This window comes from Ostrea edulis, chromosome 1, assembly GCF_947568905.1.
Source record: "Ostrea edulis chromosome 1, xbOstEdul1.1, whole genome shotgun sequence".
Lineage (NCBI taxonomy): Eukaryota > Metazoa > Mollusca > Bivalvia > Ostreida > Ostreidae > Ostrea > Ostrea edulis.
In genome coordinates, this window is record NC_079164.1 from 94,885,854 (window position 1) to 94,908,353 (window position 22,500).

Consider the following 22,500-nt stretch of genomic DNA (forward strand, 5'->3'; position numbering starts at 1 on the left):
TAAGGATAGCAATTGGATCCTCCTGTCCCTACAACTTGCACATCTACAAATGGCATTGAAGCATTGTACAAATTCTCAAGTCTATCAGATAAGCCATATAGGAGAAGTGTTCACAAGGTATTTTAACATCCTCCACCCCTTTTAGATCCACTATATCTTTTAGGAAAAACTTTGGATCCTCCCATTCCCACAATATGCACATCTACAAATGACAATTAAGCATTGTACAAAGTTTCAAGTCTATCCAATAAGCCATATGGGAGAAGAGTTCATAAGCTATTTTACATCTTCCACCCCTCTTAGATCCACTATAACTCTTAGGAAAACAATTGGATCCTCCCACTCCCAATAATATTCACATCTGCAAATGACAATGAAGCATTGCACAAAGTTTCAAGTCTATCTGATAAGCCATATAGGTGGAGAAGCGTTCACAAGATTTTGTGACAGAAAGAAGGACGGACAGAAAATACAAATACAATATGTCTCCCCCTGGAAGAGGGAAGATATAATTATATGAGTGCATGTTTATATACACACAGCACTAAACATAACTTAAAGTAATTCCACCCTCCTATGATGTCATCAGATTTTGCAAAATCAATGATTTATTTAGATTTATGCACGATAGGAACATAAATTTTGTTAGTCTTTTCCGATAGTTATTGTAAAAAAAAACCTGTTAAAATAAACTATTTCAAAAGTCTAAGTTATAGATGAATAATCAATGATACGATTTAAATCAAAATAGATGTGTGTAACATTTCACTATACAGAGTTGTATGAAAATGTGATTTGTGGAAATAAATAATAATGCTATAATTCTAATTAGAGGTCCGTGATCTTAATCACATCCTAATTAGTGTTAGAGTCAGCCCCGTGAACTGGAGCATATCCTAATTAGTGTTAGCGTCAGGCCCGTGAACTGAATCATATGCTAATTAGTGTTAGAATCAGGCCCGTGAACTCAATCACATCCTAATTAGTGTTAGAATCAGGCCCGTGAACTCAATCACATGTTAATTAGTGTTAGAATCAGGCCCGTGAACTGGATCATATCCTAATTAGTGTTAGAATCAGGCCCGTGAACTCAATCACATTTTGATTAGTGTTAGAATCAGGCCCGTGAACTGGATCATATCCTAATTAGTGTTAGAAGCAGGCCCGTGAACTCAATCACATGCTAATTAGTGTTAGAATCAGGCCCGTGAACTGGATCACATTTTGATTAGTGTTAGAATCAGGCCCGTGAACTGGATCATATCCTAATTAGTATTAGAATCAGGCCCGTGAACTCAATCACATGCTAATTAGTGTTAGAATCAGGCCCGTGAACTCAATCACATTTTACTTAGTGTTAGAATTAGGCCCGTGAACTCAATCACATTTAATTAGTGTTAAAATCAGGCCCGTGAAGTCAACCACATGCTAGTTAGTGTTAGAATCAGGCCTGTGAACTCAATCACATTTTGATTAGTGTTAGAATCAGGACCGTGAACTGGATCATATCCTAATTAGTGTTAGAAGCAGGCCCGTGAACTCAATCACATGCTAATTAGTGTTAGAATCGGGACCGTGAACTCAATCACATTTTGATTAGTGTTAGAATCAGGACCGTGAACTGGATCATATCCTAATTAGTGTTAGAAGCAGGTCCGTGAACTCAATCACATGCTAATTAGTGTTAGAATCGGGACCGTGAACTGGATCACATTTTAATTAATGTTAGAATCAGGCCCGTGAACTGGATCATATCCTAATTAGTGTTAGAAGCAGGCCCGTGAACTCAATCACATGCTAATTAGTGTTAGAATCGGGACCGTGAACTGGATCATATCCTAATTAGTGTTAGAATCAGGCCCGTGAACTGGATCATATCCTAATTAGTGTTAGAAGCAGGCCCGTGAACTCAATCACATGCTAGTTAGTATTAGAATCAGGCCCGTGAACTCAATCACATGCTAATTAGTGTTAGAATCAGGCCCGTGAACTCAATCACATGCTAATTAGTGTTAGACTCAGGCCCGTGAACTGGATCACATTTTAATTAGTGTTAGAATCAGGCCCGTAAACTGCATCATATCCTGATTAGAGTTAGAATCAGGCCCGTGAACTCAATCACATCCTAATTAATGTTAGAATCAGGCCCGTGAACTCAATCACATCCTATTTAGTGTTAGAGACAGGCCCGTGAAGTGGACCATATCCTAATTAGAAGCCCATGAACTCAATCACATCCTAATTAGAACCCAGTGAACTCAATCAAATCCTTATTAGTGTTGATTCTGTACTTCCACTTACAAAAGATTTTTAATATGCATCTCGGGTACGAGTTAATACTAGACCTTTAGTAAAAACGAAAGTAAATTGTATGACGTATGCAATTTGTGTGTGTTTGAGTTCACGGAACTTCCGATTGTATCAGTTCACGGGCTTATAGACCCTGCCGAAGTATTAATATATGTACTATAATCGAGAGTCAATCTCTCACCAGAGGGCGTATTACGCTACGCTACGCTATTAGTGGAGCGTAGCGGGAACGATAACTCTGGGTAGAGATTGATCGAGAGTCCAAAGACAGATTTTTGATATATCGTACATAGACTCATTCTCTTTAAGATGGATGTAATTTTGAATAAATCAAAGCGTTACTTGTTGACTACTAGTTGATTCAAAAGTGATCATTTTCTGCAATTTACCAAAATCTAGAATCGTGCCAAATTTGTTACCTTTGTGCACTTAAACGGAAGTAAAATATTAGAGTTCCACTAAACAATATGAATGTTTATATCCAGTTGTTTTACGAACTGCGAATTTTTAAAAATCCCTTTTCAATAACCTGTCAGAATTTTTTAATAGAAAGGGTAAAATATACACAATTTTACCCTTTAGTCAGAACAAAAGTGCTATTTTTAGTAACATGGCTGTAAATCCCTATCCAATGATATGCCAAAGTATTTGTTATTCATTTACTTTATTACACTCAAAATATATTGTTGATCCGACAACCTATCTTCCATCACATTTTGTATATGGTTTTCTCGTAGACAAGCTATTAACACGGAAATATAATCAGGATATATTGAAAATGGGGCAGGGGCATTTAAAAATCTTCGAAAAAGCCACCTATCCATGACAGACACGTATCCTAATATACTGTAGATTTTAAGTTGATTTGAACGGTCGCGGCTTGGGCCACAATGAGGGTTCAAAAGGTATAACACTGCTACAATATGATGAATCGATTAAAAGCATCGTTATACAGACGTGTTTGATTAAGTTTGAGGGTGATTAACATAGTAGTCCAAACATTTAAAAATCTACTTGTCAAAAAGATGAAGAGAACACGGACATAGCGTGTTGTAATACTGTAGCATAATCGCAAACCACGGTTATTAGAATGAAACAATAAGCAGTGGTTTGTGAAGATGATACTGCAGGAGCTTCCCAACACGTTCAGCATCCCAACTTGAGTGGAGCAAGTTTTAAAATACATTTCTTCTTGAGTTCAACAAACCTATAAATTCCCTTAAAACAACCAGGCATATATCAACTTTGTAACTTTATTTTTAAAGCATAAATATTTTTTATCATGAAAACAGATGCATGTATGTATAAAATCTTCCTCACTACCACAGACAAGTGTATTCAATTTGAATAATTGCACATTTCCTCGAAACTTAACTAAGAATTTTAATCATAACATTGATCCAAAACTAGACATGGTCATAAAGCACTATATACAAGACATTAAAAATACATTCCAAACAAAAATGATCTGGAAATAACAACATAGTTAAAACTACCAAACACAAAACAAGCAGCTCCCCTCCCGTCTTCCCACTCTCTCTTAAAAAGAGACAATTAGATCAATGTGAAAAATTGTGCAAAATGATTACATCTGAGATCTTGCGCTTCCGACAGTTTTTTGGGACGTGATGTCAAATGATCTGAATTTCCTTGTTCGTGCGTGTATTGAATGGATGGAAATATGTCTGATTGGGGGGTGATATTGAGGACGCAGGGGTCTCATCGTATGGTGGGGGAGGGGAGTTCTGGACATTTTGTGCTTCGCTTGCGGAGTAGCTGGGCGGCTCTGAGATTTTGATAGTGTTGTTGGCAATTAGCTGGGCTTCTTTCTCAGTGCTGTGTACGGATGGTGGGTAGCTTGGATAAGCAATGTCCTTGTTGGAGAGATACTGTTTGCAACCTTCAGAACATGCATTATTAAAGCGTTCAAAGAAGGTTGCCATTCCTGTCATCCCTTTGTCGCGTTGTCCGTATTTCCTCTCGACAGAGTGGACCACGGGAGAGGACAGAATTATACCATTGTCTTTCTCGATGCCTTGAAGGTTTGTCACCACAAGTTGCCCTTTAGTTTCATGGTGGCAAAAATGAGCGAACTGATGTACGACATCAGGACAAACGCTATTTGGATTTCCTTCCGGGTCAACAAACGGAACGTAGTGACCCTGAACCCACTCTTCAAGAAGGATGCAGTCATCGTCTGCTATTATCCGGGTGTAGTTCTTCTGCATCATACGGAAGACACGGTTATAAAATGGTGCAACTTTGTCCATAACTGCGACACAGGGTAAGAGGACGGTTATTTTTACACCTTTCTGGGTTGCATTAAATAGACCAGCCAGTCGGTGAATTTCCCGGATGCCCTCTACATATTTAATCAGCTCCTCCTCATTCACATCAGGTTCGCCGAATTTGACTGCGCATTCCGTTTGGCTGTAGTAATTCTCCCCGCTGTACATGAGTCCTCGGAAGATGGATTTCCGATTGGTGACTACATCCGGGTAAAACTCGAAATTGGCCCACCATTTCCGCCCGTCTGCGCTGCTAGTGATAGATGGTAGAGTCTGGTTTTCGAGTTTATTCAACTCCATTACCTGAAAATGACACATGTGAATTATATTTTTATTCATTAAGAGATTAGATTCAGAACCCGGGTCATTACATATAGGGTGTTTCATAACATGTCCCATATTGAATGGACGGTAAAAAAAAAAAAAAAAAAAAGATAAAAAGGATAAAAATGAAGTGTTGTCACAGATTTGATAAGCATATCCTCAGCATGTTAGTAACTCTGTATATTTCAATGTATTATTTATAACTGTATGCATCCCTTGTCCATTTGAATATAATTACATAATTCTCACACGAGGGAAATAAATGTGAATGAATGGATGTACATGTCTAGCGTTATCATAATGATGTCAGTCTGCCTGTCTGTCTACCACACTCAATTCAATTGAAGACTCCAGCGCTTGTCATTTATAAATATATACTTTGCCTTTCATATCCCTACAAAATTTCCTCATAAAAATATGAATGCGTTACTGTTGTACACAATGCGCGTATGAATACAGATAAATGTAGTGCGACTGTTTTGACGACTGGGAATTTCGACAGAAATGAAATTAGAATGTAAATATAAGAAATAAACGTCATTTTTAAAAATACATGAGGGTATGAACTGTCAATGCTTCATATAGGCATAGTTTCAACGTGAACACGCTTCTTGAAATATACTGGCGTGGAGTGATGCAGTTCAAACCCTCATGTATTTTCAAAAATGAAATTTATTTCTTCGCAAGGACCAACTAATTTGCGTGCAGATATACACGCATCATATGTGATGATGCTTTCGCAGACGACACGTGTTCCTTGGAACACTCTAGTGTTAAATTGTATATTTGTATGATTTTCATGAAATTATTTTGATTGGGATGGTTTTAATTAATCAGGCAGTTAGACAGTATCCCTGCTGCAGTGTATTAATTAATAATTATATGCGATACTGTCACGTATGTTTATTGGGTTTCTAAGATACCCATAGAACCAAGGTTCTCCAAAAGGTTCGTGGAAATGTTAAATATAACTATCACTATCTCGAGCTTACTGATGAACCTGCACGTGGTGAGAACTTGGAACATTTCTACTGGTATGTACATCGGTCTTACAAATGTGTCTTTGTTGTCAAGGGCAAGATATTCAAATTAGTATATATAGCGAGTAATTACAAAGGTTTCTTATCGATTGGTTTTCCTTTTAAACACTAATATAAATGAGAAGCTTCCATTAGCATATGAAAGAAGTCAGCTGGGTACACATACCAAATCTCAAGACATTTGAGTCGATAGTTATTATTTGGCGAATGGCTGAAGGAGGAATGATAATCCGAGGATTTCCGATTACATGTATATATATATATATATATATATATATATATATATATATATATTATATGTACTTGACTTGCTTCTAAAAGAGTGATTTTGGGGGGGGGGGGGGTTGGTTATCATTTATAAGCAAACGCTACAGGCTTTAACTATTTTAAGATATCGAAATCGTGTCATCGTGACTATGATTGGTCAATAAATGATTGTGTCATTTCGTAAATATTCATGAAAATCGAGGGTTTCGCGCAATCTCTACCCAGAGTTGTCGTTCCTTGCTCTCACTTGCACCTCTGTTAACGTCTCAAAATAATCAATGTTATTCCACATGTAAATCCACTTTTTTACGGTTAATAAAACTAAGAACTATTTTATAGAATATCTGGAAAATGTAGGACAAGCAACTATTTGTATATTTTTTCCCATTACTATATATTCTTCATGTACCTATCAATAGGCCTGGTGCCCAATATCTACGTTTTAACCCAAATCAATGCTTCTTGTGTCACAAAAAGACTTAACATCTGCTCAATATTTATTTATTTACGTATATTTTTGTAACTGAAGTCAAAACCATACTTTATTTGAGTATACGTGCCATTTTACAAAAATCTTGTAAAACCCTTGAGACGTTTACAGAGTGTAAGGAACGATACCTCTGGGTAGAGATTGGGTTTCGCGCAGGGGGTCTGGATTTTATAGGACTTGAAATATGTCTCCTATTTAGTCATTAGTACTATTTTCTATCATTTTTAATAAGGTGAAATAAATAAAATGACGCAAATTTTAAGGGTTTTTGTAAAAAATTAAATTCTCCCACAAAAGTAATTTAAGAAATTAAAAGATTTTGCCATTAATTTCTCCGGGAGTGGAAGGAATTATTGCTTCTTTTAACGTTTAGTACATTTTTCTGAAGAAGACACCACGATTTACCTTAAATTTGAAAATGTTAGGGCTGCGCCCCCCCCCTCCCCCATTAAATCCGCCACTGTACATGTATCATCTATTTCACAGTGGAGTTTCTCGAGAATCTATTGACTTGTTTAGTACTTTTGAGGACATACATTTATTTATCATTGCACTTTGTACTAATGCAGACCTGGCCTAAAATAAAGTTTCACAGATTTTAAGTTGAATATATAATTGTTAATTTGAAGTACCCGGTCCTACAGTTGTTCTCCGTATTAACCCCACCCCCGGAACACCTTTAAGAATAATCATTCATGTACCTGAAGCAAATACGTAATTACCGATATACATGTACTAATAAAAATTTCAAATCGCCGATTTTTTTTTTTTAACAAAGCAAGATATGTACTTGTAAGAACCTAAATTATCAGACATTTTATCATCAGTATTCTGAATTTCAAACATATAGAAGTGAATCACTCAAAAAAAAAAATATTTCCTACACGCACAGCGGCATTCCTCGCGGCTGATGTTCCTACAGAGATAATAACCCGGATATACACAATGAATTATTTCCTCTCAGATACTATACAGGTACAATAAAAACAATATTAATTTATAATATAAACTTCATGTATCGTATCATTTAGTTCTAAGAAATTATTCTTATCAAAGTGACCAAAGATATAAATCATCTTACCTGGACAATGATGATGGTTCATGCACTTAAGCTCTTGCAGCTACAGAGGATGTGCGCGGAAATGTACGTGCACTGCGGTAGCTTCTGATGCGGAAATCTGTGAAACATACACACACACACTATACGTACCGTATACAAGATAGATATATAGACACTGCAGAAGATTTAAACCTGTTTTCTGATTTTTTATCTCATTTTCACTGTTCAGTTATATATACAAGTAGCGAGAATAGGTATTAATAGAGCATCGTCACTGGGCCGGGCTTGTATGTATATGCTTTTTTTCTTCGAGACATTTTAAATAGATGAACAACTCGGTGTCATTTCATACGAATTAAAGTACATTCTTATCAACCAAGATATGAAAACTTTATTACGTTGTTTTTTCTTTGGTTAATAATCTGGAGAACTACATACATGTCATAAACACTCGACTAGTTTCCTGCACAGAGAAACACCTGAACATGCATGCCGCTTTCTATTCTCTTTAGAGAAGTCGAGAGGCATAGCCTTCATCGATGAACATAATAGCCGCTTTCTTTATATCTACCAGATGAATTATAATTAATCATAATTATATATAACGGATGTTCGTGTTCACAATTTTAACTCCATCCCAGTGTGTGTGTGTGTAAATGTGGTGTGTGTGTATGTGTAAATGTGGTGTGTCTGTCTATGTGTGTATGTATGTGTAAATGTGGTGTGTGTATGTGTAAATGTGGTGTGTGTCTGTCTGTCTGTCTATGCGTGTGTGTTTGTGTGATGCGTATATATATATGTGTGTGTTTGTGTGTGTGATGACGTAATTGATACTAAATACTGGGGGCTGGGAGAGCTTCACCCTTTAATTGACCTGCCAAGGTCGTACTTATTGGTAATCAATGTGGTAATTGCAGACAATACACGTCTACCGATATACGGTCAAATACACTACGACATTTAAAATAATCGATACATGCTGATCGCCATTTTGTTTTCAATTGATTTTAATCGTGGAAAGCGTCCAGCTAAATAGAAAATACACAATTTCATTACACGTTACTAAAAATCCTTGAAAATGATTTGAACATAATTTTATTGTTCAGGTGTTGTAACAAAATTAAACTTGGAACGCCCTCTCCTATGATAGACACAAAATAATAATGAAGAAGTGAAACAGAATGTGGCAAATGACAAAATATTTCTGATACAATTTCATCCAGAAAATAGTTCTTATATCAGCGCTAGCTAAAGAGAAATTACCTGCAAAGAATAGCCCTCGTGTTAGATATAGTAGGTGGCGTTAGTCCTTGCGATTTTTTTCTAATTATAAATTTGTGAATCACGGAAATAAAACTTCAAATTACATCCGATAACAGACTACATGTAGTCATATTTTAACAGGAAATATTTTAATGATAGCAGACATTAAATTTAGGATACATTGTTTTTTAAGGAAGTTTGCAATAAATCTCTACACAAAATAATGATAGAGAAAAGCAAATTTACTATGATTTCATATACATTTTCCCCAGAGAGTTTGAAATAGAAAAGGATTACATTTGCCAGATTTTGTTGATTAATACTACCATTTACATTTCAAACTATAAAATATAATTTAATTCAACATCTGAGACAAATAAACAGCGTTGGGTGTCAATGAAATTGCATTTATTCCTTACATTTTTTTCAAATTAACTTAAAAAAATATAGAGGTTTTTATCCCAAATTGAACCGTCATTTCCAAATGAAATGCATTGACACAACAGAAGTATTATAAACCTGGGAATGTACAGAATGTATGGTTTTACATAGACGCTCGTATCTCCATTTTTACTCGTAGGTATATACATTCATTTACCAATCAAGATGGGGAAGTTGAAGAGAAGGTCGTGCAATCAGTTTCAAGGAGAAGAACGGTGTGAAACATGTTGAGCGCTCATCTTTTTTGGTTCCCACTACAACAATCGATAGAGGAACTCAAACCGAAACGTTTTATCTTTATATATATCGTAACAGCAATCATTCAATATCATATCATACCAGCGTCAGATCATAAACAGATAAATATGTAAGGAATCTATACTTACACGCCCTGTTGCTGAAGCTGAATGTGCCCGGTATCTGATGAACAGAATGTTCTCCACAGCCAATCGATGGATACAGAGTCGATCATCAGGTTCGGTAACTCGGGACAGGCAATCGATATTAGCGCATTACAATATTGGACAAGTGTTTGATGAAACGTAACGAGAAAAGGCACTAATTGGACACAAGAGAAACAGGATTGTTTATGAACTTGTACCGGTTTATTATGAATGGTGTGTAATCTGCCTTTTTGTTTACAGTTTTATTATGCTCACGTAATCTGAGATTCGGGGGGGGGGGGGGGGGGGGGGGGGGGGGGGGGGGGGGGGGGGGCAGACATAGTATGTTTGGTCTGTCCGTAAAACTTAAATTTTGAACGCACGGTGATAGGACTTTCATATTTCACGTGTATTCCTTGTGACAAAGCCTTTCTTTTGGACCAAAATTCTTGGCCTTCTACTGAAAAACGTTAACCTTGGTCAAAGGAATGGTTGGTGATAGGCCTATCACATCTCACAGGTGTAGTCTTGTGACAAGACCTATCTATAGGTAGCAATATATTTGATCATGTGACCTTGGAGTTTGACCTACTTTCAATAAACTTTACCCTTGGTCATAATCTTTGAACAGTTACCGTAGTGTTCGGACTTTCATATTTCACGTGTATTTTTTTTTTTTTTTGACAAGACCTTTCTCTTGGTACCAAAATACTTGACTTCCTGACCCTCACCATGGAGTCGGAAATACTTTTGAAAAACTTTAACCCAAGTCATGGTTTTTAAACGATTTGTGATACGGCTTTCCTATTTCACTTATGTATTCCGTGTGACAAGACCTTTCTTTGGAAGCGGCCAGAATTACTTTCAGTGTTTCACAAACGTACATGTATCTTGTTTAGTTTATTTCGTCACCATGCGACTACAAGGTGAATTTCTCTATTGAAATGACCAATCATTGGAGCATAATTATTACATTTTATACTTCAATTCTATATACTGATACAATTACCTCCATCTAATTTAAAACTAGATGTTAGATCCGCTCTTATAGTGTAGACTCTGTATTTTACGCGGGTATTTGATATCGCGCGTCAAATTGCGAGAACATAAATTCATGAATGTTCTGTTGATCAAGAGTTTTTACATGTATTTTAGCAATATAAAAATAAAGGCAATCAAATGTATTTCGCGAGTGATGCTTCTCGCGAAATTACGCGATAATAAATTCCCCGCGTATAATTAGGGATTTAGAGTACTCGCTTACATAACGAGTATGCGAGCGGATCCAACATTTAATTTTAATTAGATTCCAATTACCTCGAAGTTATTTTTACACCTTTTATCCAGCTTGCCATTTTCTGTTACTTTTAAAAAAGTATAACTCACAGAAAAAAATTGTATTGGATGAATATTGGAAAATATACTCCATAATATTCTAATACTGCAAACTTTCAAATACCTAACTTAAATGAGCCGAAAATCAAAGGTGAAAATTCTCTGATGAAGACTCGAACTCACGATCCCAAGACTGACAGCCTTACACCTCAAAATAAATATCTAATTGTTTATCAAACACTGTCATGTGTGTTTCGAAAGAAAGTCAGCCGTTATAAATATTTATCAAATATCCTTAATCTTTATTTAAAGTCGGGGGGGGGGGGGGGGGGGGCAGAATCCCATAAATATCCTAGAAAATAAATTCACTGTGACTAGACCTTCAATCTGTTGACATATATGAGTAAATCACATACCATTTCAACTTCCTCAATCTAAGCAAAGTCCAGGAATTTTTTTTAAGAAGTTCATTCAACCGAGGAAACTAAGTCTTACATATCTTGTTGGAAAAGTAAACCGTAACAAAAGTGTAACTTGACATGCACCTTCTTATTAGGTAACCACACATATCAAATTTCATATTCCCAATTTAAAGCATAGTGGGGAAAAGTCTGGAAAATTAAACTGTTACAGACTGACAGAAATCGGTTCCGCCGAAAGGTGATTAATAAAACGTCCGCTTTAAATATTGTATATGAAGGTAAATATATAATTCCAATACACATTACCTCCTGTACAATGTTCTCAGGATTAAACAATAACACACGGTACAGGTGTATAGCATGAGCATGACAGCTGGGCAATAATATCTCAAACCGGTGCACATGCCTAACAATCACAGAAGTATCGTATCGTACCCCCCCCCCCTCTTTTTTTTTTTTTTTTTTTTTTTTTTTTTTTAGATTATCAGTATGCAGAGCAGTTTGCACCTTTTCTTACCCTAGTTCACAAGAAGAAAAATTTTATCTTTGATATCTGTTCTCCACCGAGGCCACAGGATTATTGAAAATAGCCCATGTTTCGATTTTACATGAAATGCTTAATCATATATTCCAGACAAATGTCAATTAGTAAGAAATCATCCCATTTCACTAATTCTTTAAAATGAGCAAAAATTCTAAAAGAAAAGAAACTCTTCCAAAAACTTTTGATGAATTCTTTATTCTTATTCAGTATATTGTAATACAATACAGTGTTCTGTATTATGCAATACGAACATTTCTGGCTATGATTAGTTACACAACATTGATTACATTCATCAAGTTCATACTGATTGCAATACGTCCTCATCACGCACAGATCAGCACAGTTGTTACAGTCACTATATCTATAAATCACAGTTGGGTATCTTGAACTCCGATATCTCGAATACCTTGGATATGTTGAAGTGATTTCAAAGTCTCAAACACTTATCTTACCCTCTATATCAAATCCTCGGATATCTCGATTTTTTTTTTCGGTCTCAAGTTCAAAATAATGAGCTTTGACTGTATTTTAAGAACCATCTAAATAATAAAATTGGAAATTTTTGTTTACCAATTCACTGCATTACAGCCATGTCAGAATAATAACCTGCAAGCACTGACCTCAAAAATGCACATAAAATGACAATGTTCAGAATAATACCCTCAACAAGACACACATAATTTTTTATGCACTCAATTTTGTAGAAACTGATTAAATGGAGGGCAATATTCTGGTAAATGAGACCAGGACCAGTACAACAGTTTGTCCCACTCCCCAACACATGGCAAACTCTGGTTCCAAAATAAAGTCTGATCCACGATAAAAGCCTGCTACAGCAGCACCTACAGAAGAGAGGATGGGATGAGATTTACCTACAGAAGAGAGGATGGGATGAGATTTAAAGTAGTTTAAAAACCAAGTTTTTCAACTATAATTTTGAAATTGCAAATAAATTCTTATTTACTTAATTAAGCATTTCAATCGGGTGTCACACAGTTTTAGTAAGTTTTTCTCATTAAAGATCATTTGTTAAAATATCTACCATTTTAATCTTACGCATAGTACAGTAAATCACACTCAAAATGAAGAGTAGGGGGCATAGAATTTTTATTTGTATAAACATAATATCCAATAAGCTCATAATACTGTAAGTATGAATTCATTATAAGTGTGTTCACTGTAACCGTGTTTTACTGTAAGCATCAATTCATTACAAGTGTGTTTGCTGTAACCATGCTTTACTGTAAGCATGAATTCATTATAAGTGTATTCACTGTAACCGTGTTTTACTGTAAGCATCAATTCATTACAAGTGTGTTTGCTGTAACCCTATTTTACTGTAAGTGTATGAATTCATTATGTGCGTTTGCTGTAACCATGTTTCACTGTAAACATGAATTATTTATAAGTGTGTTTGCTGCAACTGTGTTTTACTGTAAGTGTGAATTCATTATGTGTGTTTGCTGTAACCATGTTTTACGGTAAGTGTGTGAATTCATTATGTGTGTTTGTTGTAACCATGTTTCACTGTAAGCATGACTTCTTTGTAAGTGTGTTCACTGTAACCGTGTTTTACTATAATTGTCAATTCATTATAACTGTGTTCGCTGTAACCGTGTTTTACTTCAAGTCATTGTAAGTGTGTTTGCTGTAACCATGTTCTACTGATGAAAGTGTGAATTCATTATAAGTGTGTTCACTATAACCATGTTTTATGGTAAGCATGAATTCATTACAAGTTTGTTTGCTGTCACCACATTTTACTGTAAGTATGAATTCATTATAAGTGTGTTCACTGTAACCGTGTTTTACTGTAAGTGTCAATTCACTACAAGTGTGTTTGCTGTAACCGTGTTTCACTGCAAGTGTGTGAATTCATTATGTGTGTCTGCTGTAACCATGTTTCACTGTAAACATGAATTTGTTATAAGCATGTTTGCTGTACCTGTATTTTACTGTAAGTGTGAATTCATTATAAGTGTGTTGGCTGTAACCATGTTTTACTGTATTATAAGTGTGTTTGCTGTAACCGTGTTTTACTGTAAGCATGAATTCATTATAAATGAGTTCGCTGTAACCATGTTTCACTGTAAGCATAAATTCATTATAAGTGTGTTCACTGTAACCATGTTTTACTGTAAGTGTGAATTCATTATAAGTGTGTTTGCTGTAACCATGTTTTACTGTAAGCATAAATTCATTATAAGCAGTTCGCCGCAACCGTGTTTTACTGCATATGTTTCAGTTACTACTGGTGTCCTGAGTAATTATACCGGAATATAGATCCCTTACTTGTTATAGCTCCACCCGTCAGAGGCGACAGAAACCCCATAACAATGATCAGGACAGGCATCCATCTACCAATCTTGTGTTGACGAAGTCGACAAAATGCTATAGCAGCCGCAATTATATGCACCAGAACACAGGAGAACAAGGCCCAAAGGAAGATGTTGTAGAAAATTTCTGTCAAGAAATCAAAAATTTTAGTGTAAATGCAAATTTAGAAACACATCTCAAAAAAAAACAAAAAAAAAAAAATCATATTTCACTCCCTGTCTGCAAAATAATTAGTACATGTACACATTAATCTTTTCCAAATTGTTCATACTTTCCAATTTATATATGTATATTGTCGTTACCTCCAAAGTCATTGAGAGTGCTCTTTAAGCCAAACACATTCAGTATACTCTGACCAGTTTGTGTGATGTCATCTGCCATGGTTCATCTCATAGTTTTATTACCAGCACTATAATCTAATATTCATCAAAAACAATCTCTTTCAATTCATATTTCAATTCTGTCTTTCATTCCACTAATCTAATCTGGTGAAAGAGACGACTTCATCTTCACGACCAATCTTTATGCTGTGGAGAAACAAAACAAATTGTAATATTTCTATGCCCTTATAGGTCTACTTATTTTTGTATCACTTCCAAAATAGGTTTAGATTTCATATTGTAGTCATATTACTATAATTCGTACAGTGGTCAGCTCACATAACATTAACTAGTAAATCAAGGGACCCTGGGTTCGACTTCCATTTGAGGCAATGGTTAGTTTTTCTCCCCTTTTATGATACAATGTGAGTTAGCGATGTCCGTATATAGGTCCTATATATATATATATACATATACACACGCACAATGTATTCTCTTTAGAGAAGTCGAGAGACATAGCCTTCATCGACTTCTCTTCGCAAGCATTCATGTTTTGATTCTGGAAAACGTGTAAATGCCGGAGTCGATGACGGTTTATGCTTCGACCGACGTTTCGACTCAGATGTGCCTGGATTTAAGCAATAGACAACTTATTTTCAAACATTCAACAGCAATACACAAAACCGTCACAAGGAAATCAACACTTACTTGCTTTTAATCCATTTTCAACATGTCCCCTGTCTCGGGTTTAATTCACAACTCTGTTTACTTTCTCTTAACTGGTCCCCTATTGTGACAGCTCCCAAGACCAGTTAACGTAAACCCGGGACAGGGGATGGATTAAAAGCAAGTAAGTGTTGATTTCCTTGTGAAAGTTTTGTGCATTACTGCTAAATGTTTGAAAACAAGTTGTCTATAGCGTAAATCCAGGCACATCCGAGTCGAAACGTCGGTCAAAGCATAAACCGTCACCGACTCCGGCATTTACACATTTTCCAGAATCAAAATATGAATGCTTGCGATGAGAAGTCGATGAAGGCTATGCCTCTCGACTTCTCTAAAGAGAATAACGCACAATGCTGACACTCGACGTATTAATCAGTTAATATATCTATAATTTAAAAAATGTCTTCCTATAAACAAACTATTTGAATAGCTTGTTTATAGGAAGACATTTTTAAAATCATAGATATACTATATTCTTAAAGCGTCGAATGCTTGTGAGTGTGACACACCGTCCGTTATACAGGCTATCAAGTGTTGGTCATTACAGGCCATATGCAGGAGCTATCAAAACATCTTACCTCTAGCACAGACTTATGCTATACTTTTTATGTAGATAAGATGCAAGTGATTTATTTGTACTTGAAATTATGAGAAAAAATCCAGTGTCTGAGAACTAGTGCAATCGTCCGAGGTATGCCGAGTGCTGTTGACGGAAGTAGTTTTGTTTTAACGGTTACCAGAGGTTTCTACCCCCTGTTTGTTCAGTCCTCATATGTTTTGGCCCGTCAAATTCGATTCCCAACAAACCCGATTCAGTTTTGAAAATAATTGCCCTTAAGTCAGCGTTTTGGGAATAGTAAACCCAGACATCATGAAAATTGGTTGTTCTAAAAAAAATATCTTCCTTCTTCAACGGAGGATTGAGGGGAGTGGGTGTATGGGGGGGGGGGGTGCACATATCCCCCTCCCTATATGAGGACAATTCTTTTTTGCGGACATAAAGATAACAACAACAGCATAATAATAATAAAAATAATTAAAATAAAATGACTATGAGAGATCATCAAAAGAGTTCATGAAAATACTACATAATGATTCTGCATGACGAAAATTATAAATATTGGTAAAGAGAATATCCGGAAAAAGTCAGCACTTACAGTTTGGTATGGAACGGCTCATAAGTTGCTTCTTGAAGTATTTTAAAAGAAATACCACCGTATTTGTATGTACTTATTTTTACTTAATGAGGTATGCGAAAATAATTTTGACTGCTGGGTAGATTTGATGTTTGAGAAAAGTCATTCAATGTCACCCAAGATACATGTGCAATGAAGATAACGAACAGTGATCAATCTCATAACTCCTATAAAGAATACCAAATAAAAAATTAGGAAAACACGGGCACCTGGACATACCAGAAGTGGGATCAGCTGCCTAGGAGGAGTAAGGATCCCCTGTCGACCGGTGTTATATAGTGAGACTTTCGCCATAGTGAGACTTCCCCCCGGAAGACTGGCTATGTAATGAGATTTTCCCCAGAAGACTGGCTATGTAGTGAGACTTCGCAGGAAGACTGGCTATGTAGTGAGACTTCCCCCGAAAAACCCGCGGCTATATAGTGAGATTTTCCCCGGAAGACTGGTTTTCTAGTGTACCGTCTCCCGGAAGACTGGCTATATAGGGAGACTCCTCCATAGTGAGACCCCCCCCCCCCCCCCCCCCCCCCCCCCCCACGAAAGACTGACTAAATAGTGAGACTTCCCCCGGAATACTGGCTTTATAGTGAGTCTTTCCCCGGAAGACTGACCATAGAGTGAGACTTCCCCTGGAAGGCTGGCTTTATAGTGAGACTTTCCCCGGAAGACTGGCTATATAGTGAGCCTTCTTCCAGAAAAGCCTCACTATGTAGCCAGTCTTCTCCCTTTATAGTGAGGCTTCCTCCTTTACTTTAGTATCCGGAATAGTCCTTTTCACTATAATATACTTGTGTATTTATTGAAATACAAGCACAGTTTCTTTTATGCACTTTACCAAAACATAATGTCTGGAAACTAGGTATTTTTAAAAAGATCGATTTTATATCAATGTCATGGCTTCTTGACCGATGCACAAGGTTGTGTTAACAATTTTAACTTGCCAATGACTAACTCTTTTGATATCCGAAGGACAACATCAATGTTAAGTGTCAAAATTTAACCAATCTATATATGATCATAACTTAATTAAAGGAATCTGATGTTCTATCATGGGGCACAATCAGGAGTGGTACATGGTTTCTCTATTCACTATTTCATTAATCGTCTATCACCGATTGAAAATCCCTTTAAATATAGACCAAACTAGTTTTTTATGTGTTTTGTGTAAAACAAGAGAAGACACCCCCTATTTCTCCTTTACACGTATACCGTATACTTGAGAATAGGATAACTAACTCTTATATGTATTTCATTTATAAAACTTTCTTTTACTTAGTTAGGCTAGAAACGTGGACTTTTACATGAAAGCAATAATTCTCATCAATTAAATTGATGCTTGCATCAAATCAATTATGTTCTCATCAATTGAATTTATGCGTGCATTAATTCAATTGATGCGCACAGTAATTGGATGGATGCGAGCATCAACTCAATTGATGATAGCAATGATTGAATTGATGGTATCTTCAAATAATTAAGAATATCTTCAGTTATATGAATTTATGTTAATTTGGAGCTCCACAGATGACTCACTAAATGCCGTAGTCCTTCTTCCGGTGGACATTTAAGAATAAAATCCAGGCCAAGCAAGTAAGGGGGAAACCTCACTATTGATAGTTTGGAGGAACGTATCACAATACAGCCGGGAGGGGGAGTATCGTTTTCCGAGGGGAAGCCTCACTATATACCCAGTTTTCCGAGGGTGGACTCACTATGGAGGATGTCTCACTATATACATGTAACACCGGTCACACCTGCCGAGGGCCCTATATCTTGATCAGGTTGACAAACGGAGTACAACAGTAATCCGTAGTCAAAATTAGTTTGTAAAGAACGGCTTAACAATATGGTATGAAACACGCCAGATGTAGCATTTGACCAAAATGTTAGGTTGTATTGTAATTTAAGTTAACGACCATAGGATCTGCGAAATGCTGACTTTAAACAGGACTGTTCAAACCCCTGTTTACATCAACTTGTTCGCCGTCTTTTCATGATAAATTATCTATTGGCATTGGTTTGTCACCACAAGTTCGTATTGCCTAAAATTACGACCAATTTAATGGCTCAGGTCATGTTTCAGTTTACACATATATGTAGATTGCTTTATAGAAAATGCCATGTTTAAAAGAAAATGAGATGTTCCAAACAGTAGAAACAATTTTAATTGTGTTAAGAATTAACTTGTAAAATTGAAAAATTGTGAAACACAAATGCCCCCGATAATGGCCAATTCCGAAGATGGCCAAGATCACAAGGACAAATATCTTGGTACCAGTAGAAATATCTTGTCACAAGAAATGCTCATGTACAATATGAAAGCTCTAATATTAACCATTTTGAAGTTAAGATCAATGTCAATTTTTTAAAAAGTAGGTCAAATGTCAGAGTCAAAATGTTTAGTATCAACGGAAAGGTCTTGTCACAAGGAATACTCATGTAAAATATCAAAGCTCTATCACTTACTGTTCAAAAGTTATTAGCAAGGTTTAAGTTTTCAAAAAGTAGGTCAAACTCCAAGGTCAAGTGACAGGGTAAAAAATGTTGGTACCCACGGAAAGGTCTTGTCACAAGAAATACTCATGTAAAATATCAAAGCGATATCACTTACTGTTCAAAAGTTATTAGCAAGGTTAAAGTTTCAGACAGAATGACAGACAGGACAAAAACAATCCCCCCCCCCCCCGATTTTCGATCTCGGGGGCATAAAAATCTGCTTTAGATGAAACTTAAATTTGTATATTTAACCTATGGAATCGTTAACATGACACGAGCCTTGCTTACATAACAAAGAATTGTGAGCTCTTTATCTCCCATGTACCTCGACAACAGACATTCAAATTTTCGCTGACCATTAGAAATACCTTAATTAAGCATTTTAAACATTAAAAATGGAAAAATAAAATTTGAAAATGTTCAGTTCAAATCGTATCATGCTCCTTCAGCATACGTATAATAGTTTCGGTATCGATTGCAGATTCATAATTTCCTCAGGTGTGTCATACACCTTCTTAAGCTTGGAAACTTTCCAACCAATTCCTGGAAATTCTCTCATGTTATGTAAGAGTCATTGTTACCTGAGCCTGAATAAATGTTTTGCACAAAATCCACCGATAAGAAGATTTGGATTGTTTTTCATTTCCCCGACGACTGCTCAGTTCACAACAACAAATCAAACATCAAAACTGATTTATGGTTTATTTAAAGTATAAAAAAAACAACCTAGTGATAGAGAAATGAACAAGTTCCTATGAGGGCTCACACAGTTTAATTTGAAGGGGGTCTTTTCTCCTAATTTGGTAAACTGAAATTGTTATGTATTTGCATGAGATTTCAAAAGTGTGCAATAACAATTCTTAGAAAGACTCCACCAGATTTCGTGTACTTTAGATAGGCAACACATATATGTCCATGTTGGGTTTTACTACGTGTTTAACTACACCTTATGATCTTTCCATTGCAACAGTAAAAAGGTCTATATAATGGTTATTTTGTTTCAACCACGCGGGGAAAAATTACAGCCCACCTCTATCTCATTAGGGTTCTGATATATTTCCTCTCTAAAACAAATTTGACTCACTACCAGCTCTCCTTTATGTACAATTGTATATGACTAGGGTATCGGAAAAAAATAGATCAACAGACATGGATTCATATTTTATGTAAAATCAATACTACGGTATTCTATAAATAAAATGAAACAAAAAATATGCTTAAAAACTACAAATTAAAATAGTTTTAAAATACGACCCGTGTTTTTTTTACACACTTTCGTTCGTAACGTGTCGACCACGTGACTGTCCTATCAGAATACCACGTGGTATTTTCCCCACCAATTCTTGGATCTGTGCATATCTAACTATTCTTTAGTATTTTACACATGCGCTAACACTGGCGGATTTATGGGGGTGCGCAGCCGCCCCCCCCCCCCCCCTAAAATTTTCAAACTTAACGTAAATCGTGGTATCTTGTTTAGGAAAATGTACAAAACAATGTAAGAAGCAATAATTTCTTCCACTCCCAGATAAATAAATGACAAAATCTATTGATTTCTTGAATTACTTTATTGGGAGAACTTAATTTTTTCCAAAAACCCTTAAAATTTGCATCATTTCATTAATTTCATCTCATAAAAGATGCTAGAAAATAGTACAAAAGACTAAATAGGAGATATATTTCAAGCCCTATAAAATCTGTAAAATCCAGGAGTTTCCGGGGGCTTCGCCCCCACACCCCCTGCCTATAAAGTGGCGCCCCCCGTAACCGCAATTCCTAGATCCGCCCCTGGCTAGCACAATGGATTTAGTCTTGCAGGCCCTAGTTATAATCAGAAAGATGAAGCCTAAACTTATGCCATTGTGTTCTTTCTAACCATATGTGAAAATGGCGCGCTCAATGCAAACATTATACAAATAAAGCTGATCAAAGATTTACGAGAATTAAATAGGTCAAGAATGAACTTGATTTCGACCTTTTTATTTCAACATTATAGATACATTGACTGTGTTAGTTTTGAAGCAAAGAAATGTTAGGATGATATAAAGTTTTTGATAAAATGTTCCTCTTTTGAAAAACGGATTACTTCATCATCTTATGAGGAAATTTGAGGAAAGAGAAACATTTTGAAATTTCCATAACAACATTGGGCGAAGTGAGCACTTCCGGGGGGGGGGGGGGGGGTCCGAACTATTTGTTGTTTAACGAAAACCGTCGCAGTCTGTTTCCTGTCTGACCGATGCTTTATTTTCTCCACAGTTGGTGCATGTCATGGATAATATAATTATTTTTGTATGTTGTTTAATAGTTGACATGGAACGATTGTCCAGATTTAAATTGATTATTTTAAGCGAGTCATTACATTGCTTTAGTATTGATCAGGAGGCTATCAAGCTCCATTTAATGTGCCGGTGTGACGCCAGGTATATCATCTAAATATATTTTAAATTCTTACAAAATACTGACACAGTAACACATTAAAAAAAAACCACCCAAACACCAGAAGACATGAAACCGGAATGAACACTTTATTTCAAGGTATCAAGGTCAGACGAGTTTACCTTTCGTCTATATATAAGTATTGTAAAACGCATTTACACCCTTGGACCGGTATATACACGAATTAACTATGGATCCACGTGACTCACATCTCCAATTCTCAAAGTGTTCTCCTTGAGTACATAAAACCATATAAATACCTAACCCCATTGTCAAATAAGATCTAAAAATTACTTTAAACTATTAAAATATTTTATGTTATGGTTTTGCTTTCGATATCTTTACAAATTGTAATCTCCGTAGATTAAAACAAGAGGCCCATGGGCCACATCGCTCACTCGAGTAACCTTGGCCTTCCCGTTCTTCAGCAGTTGTGATTTTAAAAAAGAATTTTTATCAATCTTTATTTCCATGAATTTTTTTTTTACCCCATATTGTGGCCCCAACCTAGCCCTAAAGGATCTCGACAGAACTGAAAATGAATTTACATAATACGGATATGAGTGCGTTAAACTATAAGGCCAAATGGTAAAAGGTCATAAAATGAAATGAAAAGTCTTGCCACCAGAAATCTATATACAAAATAGGAAAGCCCTACTTTAAATAGTTCAGGAAAGTAGGTCAAACTCCAAGGTCAAGATAACAATTTACGAGGTCATAAAGAATCCACTGCAATATATACAGAATATGAAAGCCTAAAATAGTTCCAGATATAATTAGTAGGTTATGTTTTCTTAAAAGTATGTCAAACTTCGAGTT

At 36.0% G+C, this 22,500-nt stretch overlaps 2 protein-coding genes and 1 long non-coding RNA gene across 8 annotated transcripts in view; all 3 read right to left on the reverse strand.

Annotated features, from left to right (window-relative positions):
- The window catches only part of LOC125672909 (uncharacterized), a 4,625-nt gene extending 4,370 nt beyond the window's left edge, over positions 1-255 (reverse strand). Inside the window, exon 1 of the long non-coding RNA XR_008803458.1 lies at positions 1-255. This exon is cut by the window's left edge and continues 522 nt beyond it. This is a non-coding gene — a long non-coding RNA (uncharacterized LOC125672909).
- Positions 256-3,549: 3,294 nt separating this feature from the next.
- LOC125673107 (uncharacterized) lies at positions 3,550-10,006 on the reverse strand. 3 transcript variants are annotated; one of them, XM_048909410.2, is made up of 4 exons: positions 9,870-9,972; positions 9,641-9,737; positions 7,801-7,897; positions 3,550-4,901 (listed from the first exon to the last, which is right to left on the reverse strand). In XM_048909410.2, exon 4 carries the CDS (start codon positions 4,896-4,898, stop codon positions 3,942-3,944), a length of 957 nt encoding a protein of 318 aa, XP_048765367.2. In that variant the 5' UTR covers positions 4,899-4,901; positions 7,801-7,897; positions 9,641-9,737; positions 9,870-9,972; the 3' UTR covers positions 3,550-3,941. The 3 variants fall into 3 exon arrangements, with proteins under 3 accessions (XP_048765367.2, XP_048765379.2, XP_048765390.2); XM_048909422.2 differs by lacking the exon at positions 9,641-9,737 and having other exon boundaries at positions 9,870-10,006; XM_048909433.2 differs by lacking the exons at positions 9,641-9,737; positions 9,870-9,972 and adding an exon at positions 9,043-9,136.
- Positions 10,007-12,343: 2,337 nt separating this feature from the next.
- The window catches only part of LOC125673078 (transmembrane protein 170B-like), a 28,743-nt gene continuing 18,586 nt past the window's right edge, over positions 12,344-22,500 (reverse strand). The window contains exons 1-4 of one of the 4 annotated variants that reach the window (XM_048909361.2): positions 16,190-16,375; positions 14,807-15,031; positions 14,460-14,630; positions 12,344-13,009 (exon numbers count right to left, since the gene is read on the reverse strand). In XM_048909361.2, coding sequence (XP_048765318.1) covers positions 12,879-13,009; positions 14,460-14,630; positions 14,807-14,885 — 381 coding nt within the window. In that variant the 5' untranslated portion in view covers positions 14,886-15,031; positions 16,190-16,375 and the 3' untranslated portion in view covers positions 12,344-12,878. Of the gene's footprint in view, positions 13,010-14,459; positions 14,631-14,806; positions 15,032-15,149; positions 15,334-16,128; positions 16,376-22,500 lie in introns of those variants that run through there. The other 3 variants (XM_048909347.2, XM_048909369.2, XM_048909353.2) reach the window with 3 other exon arrangements.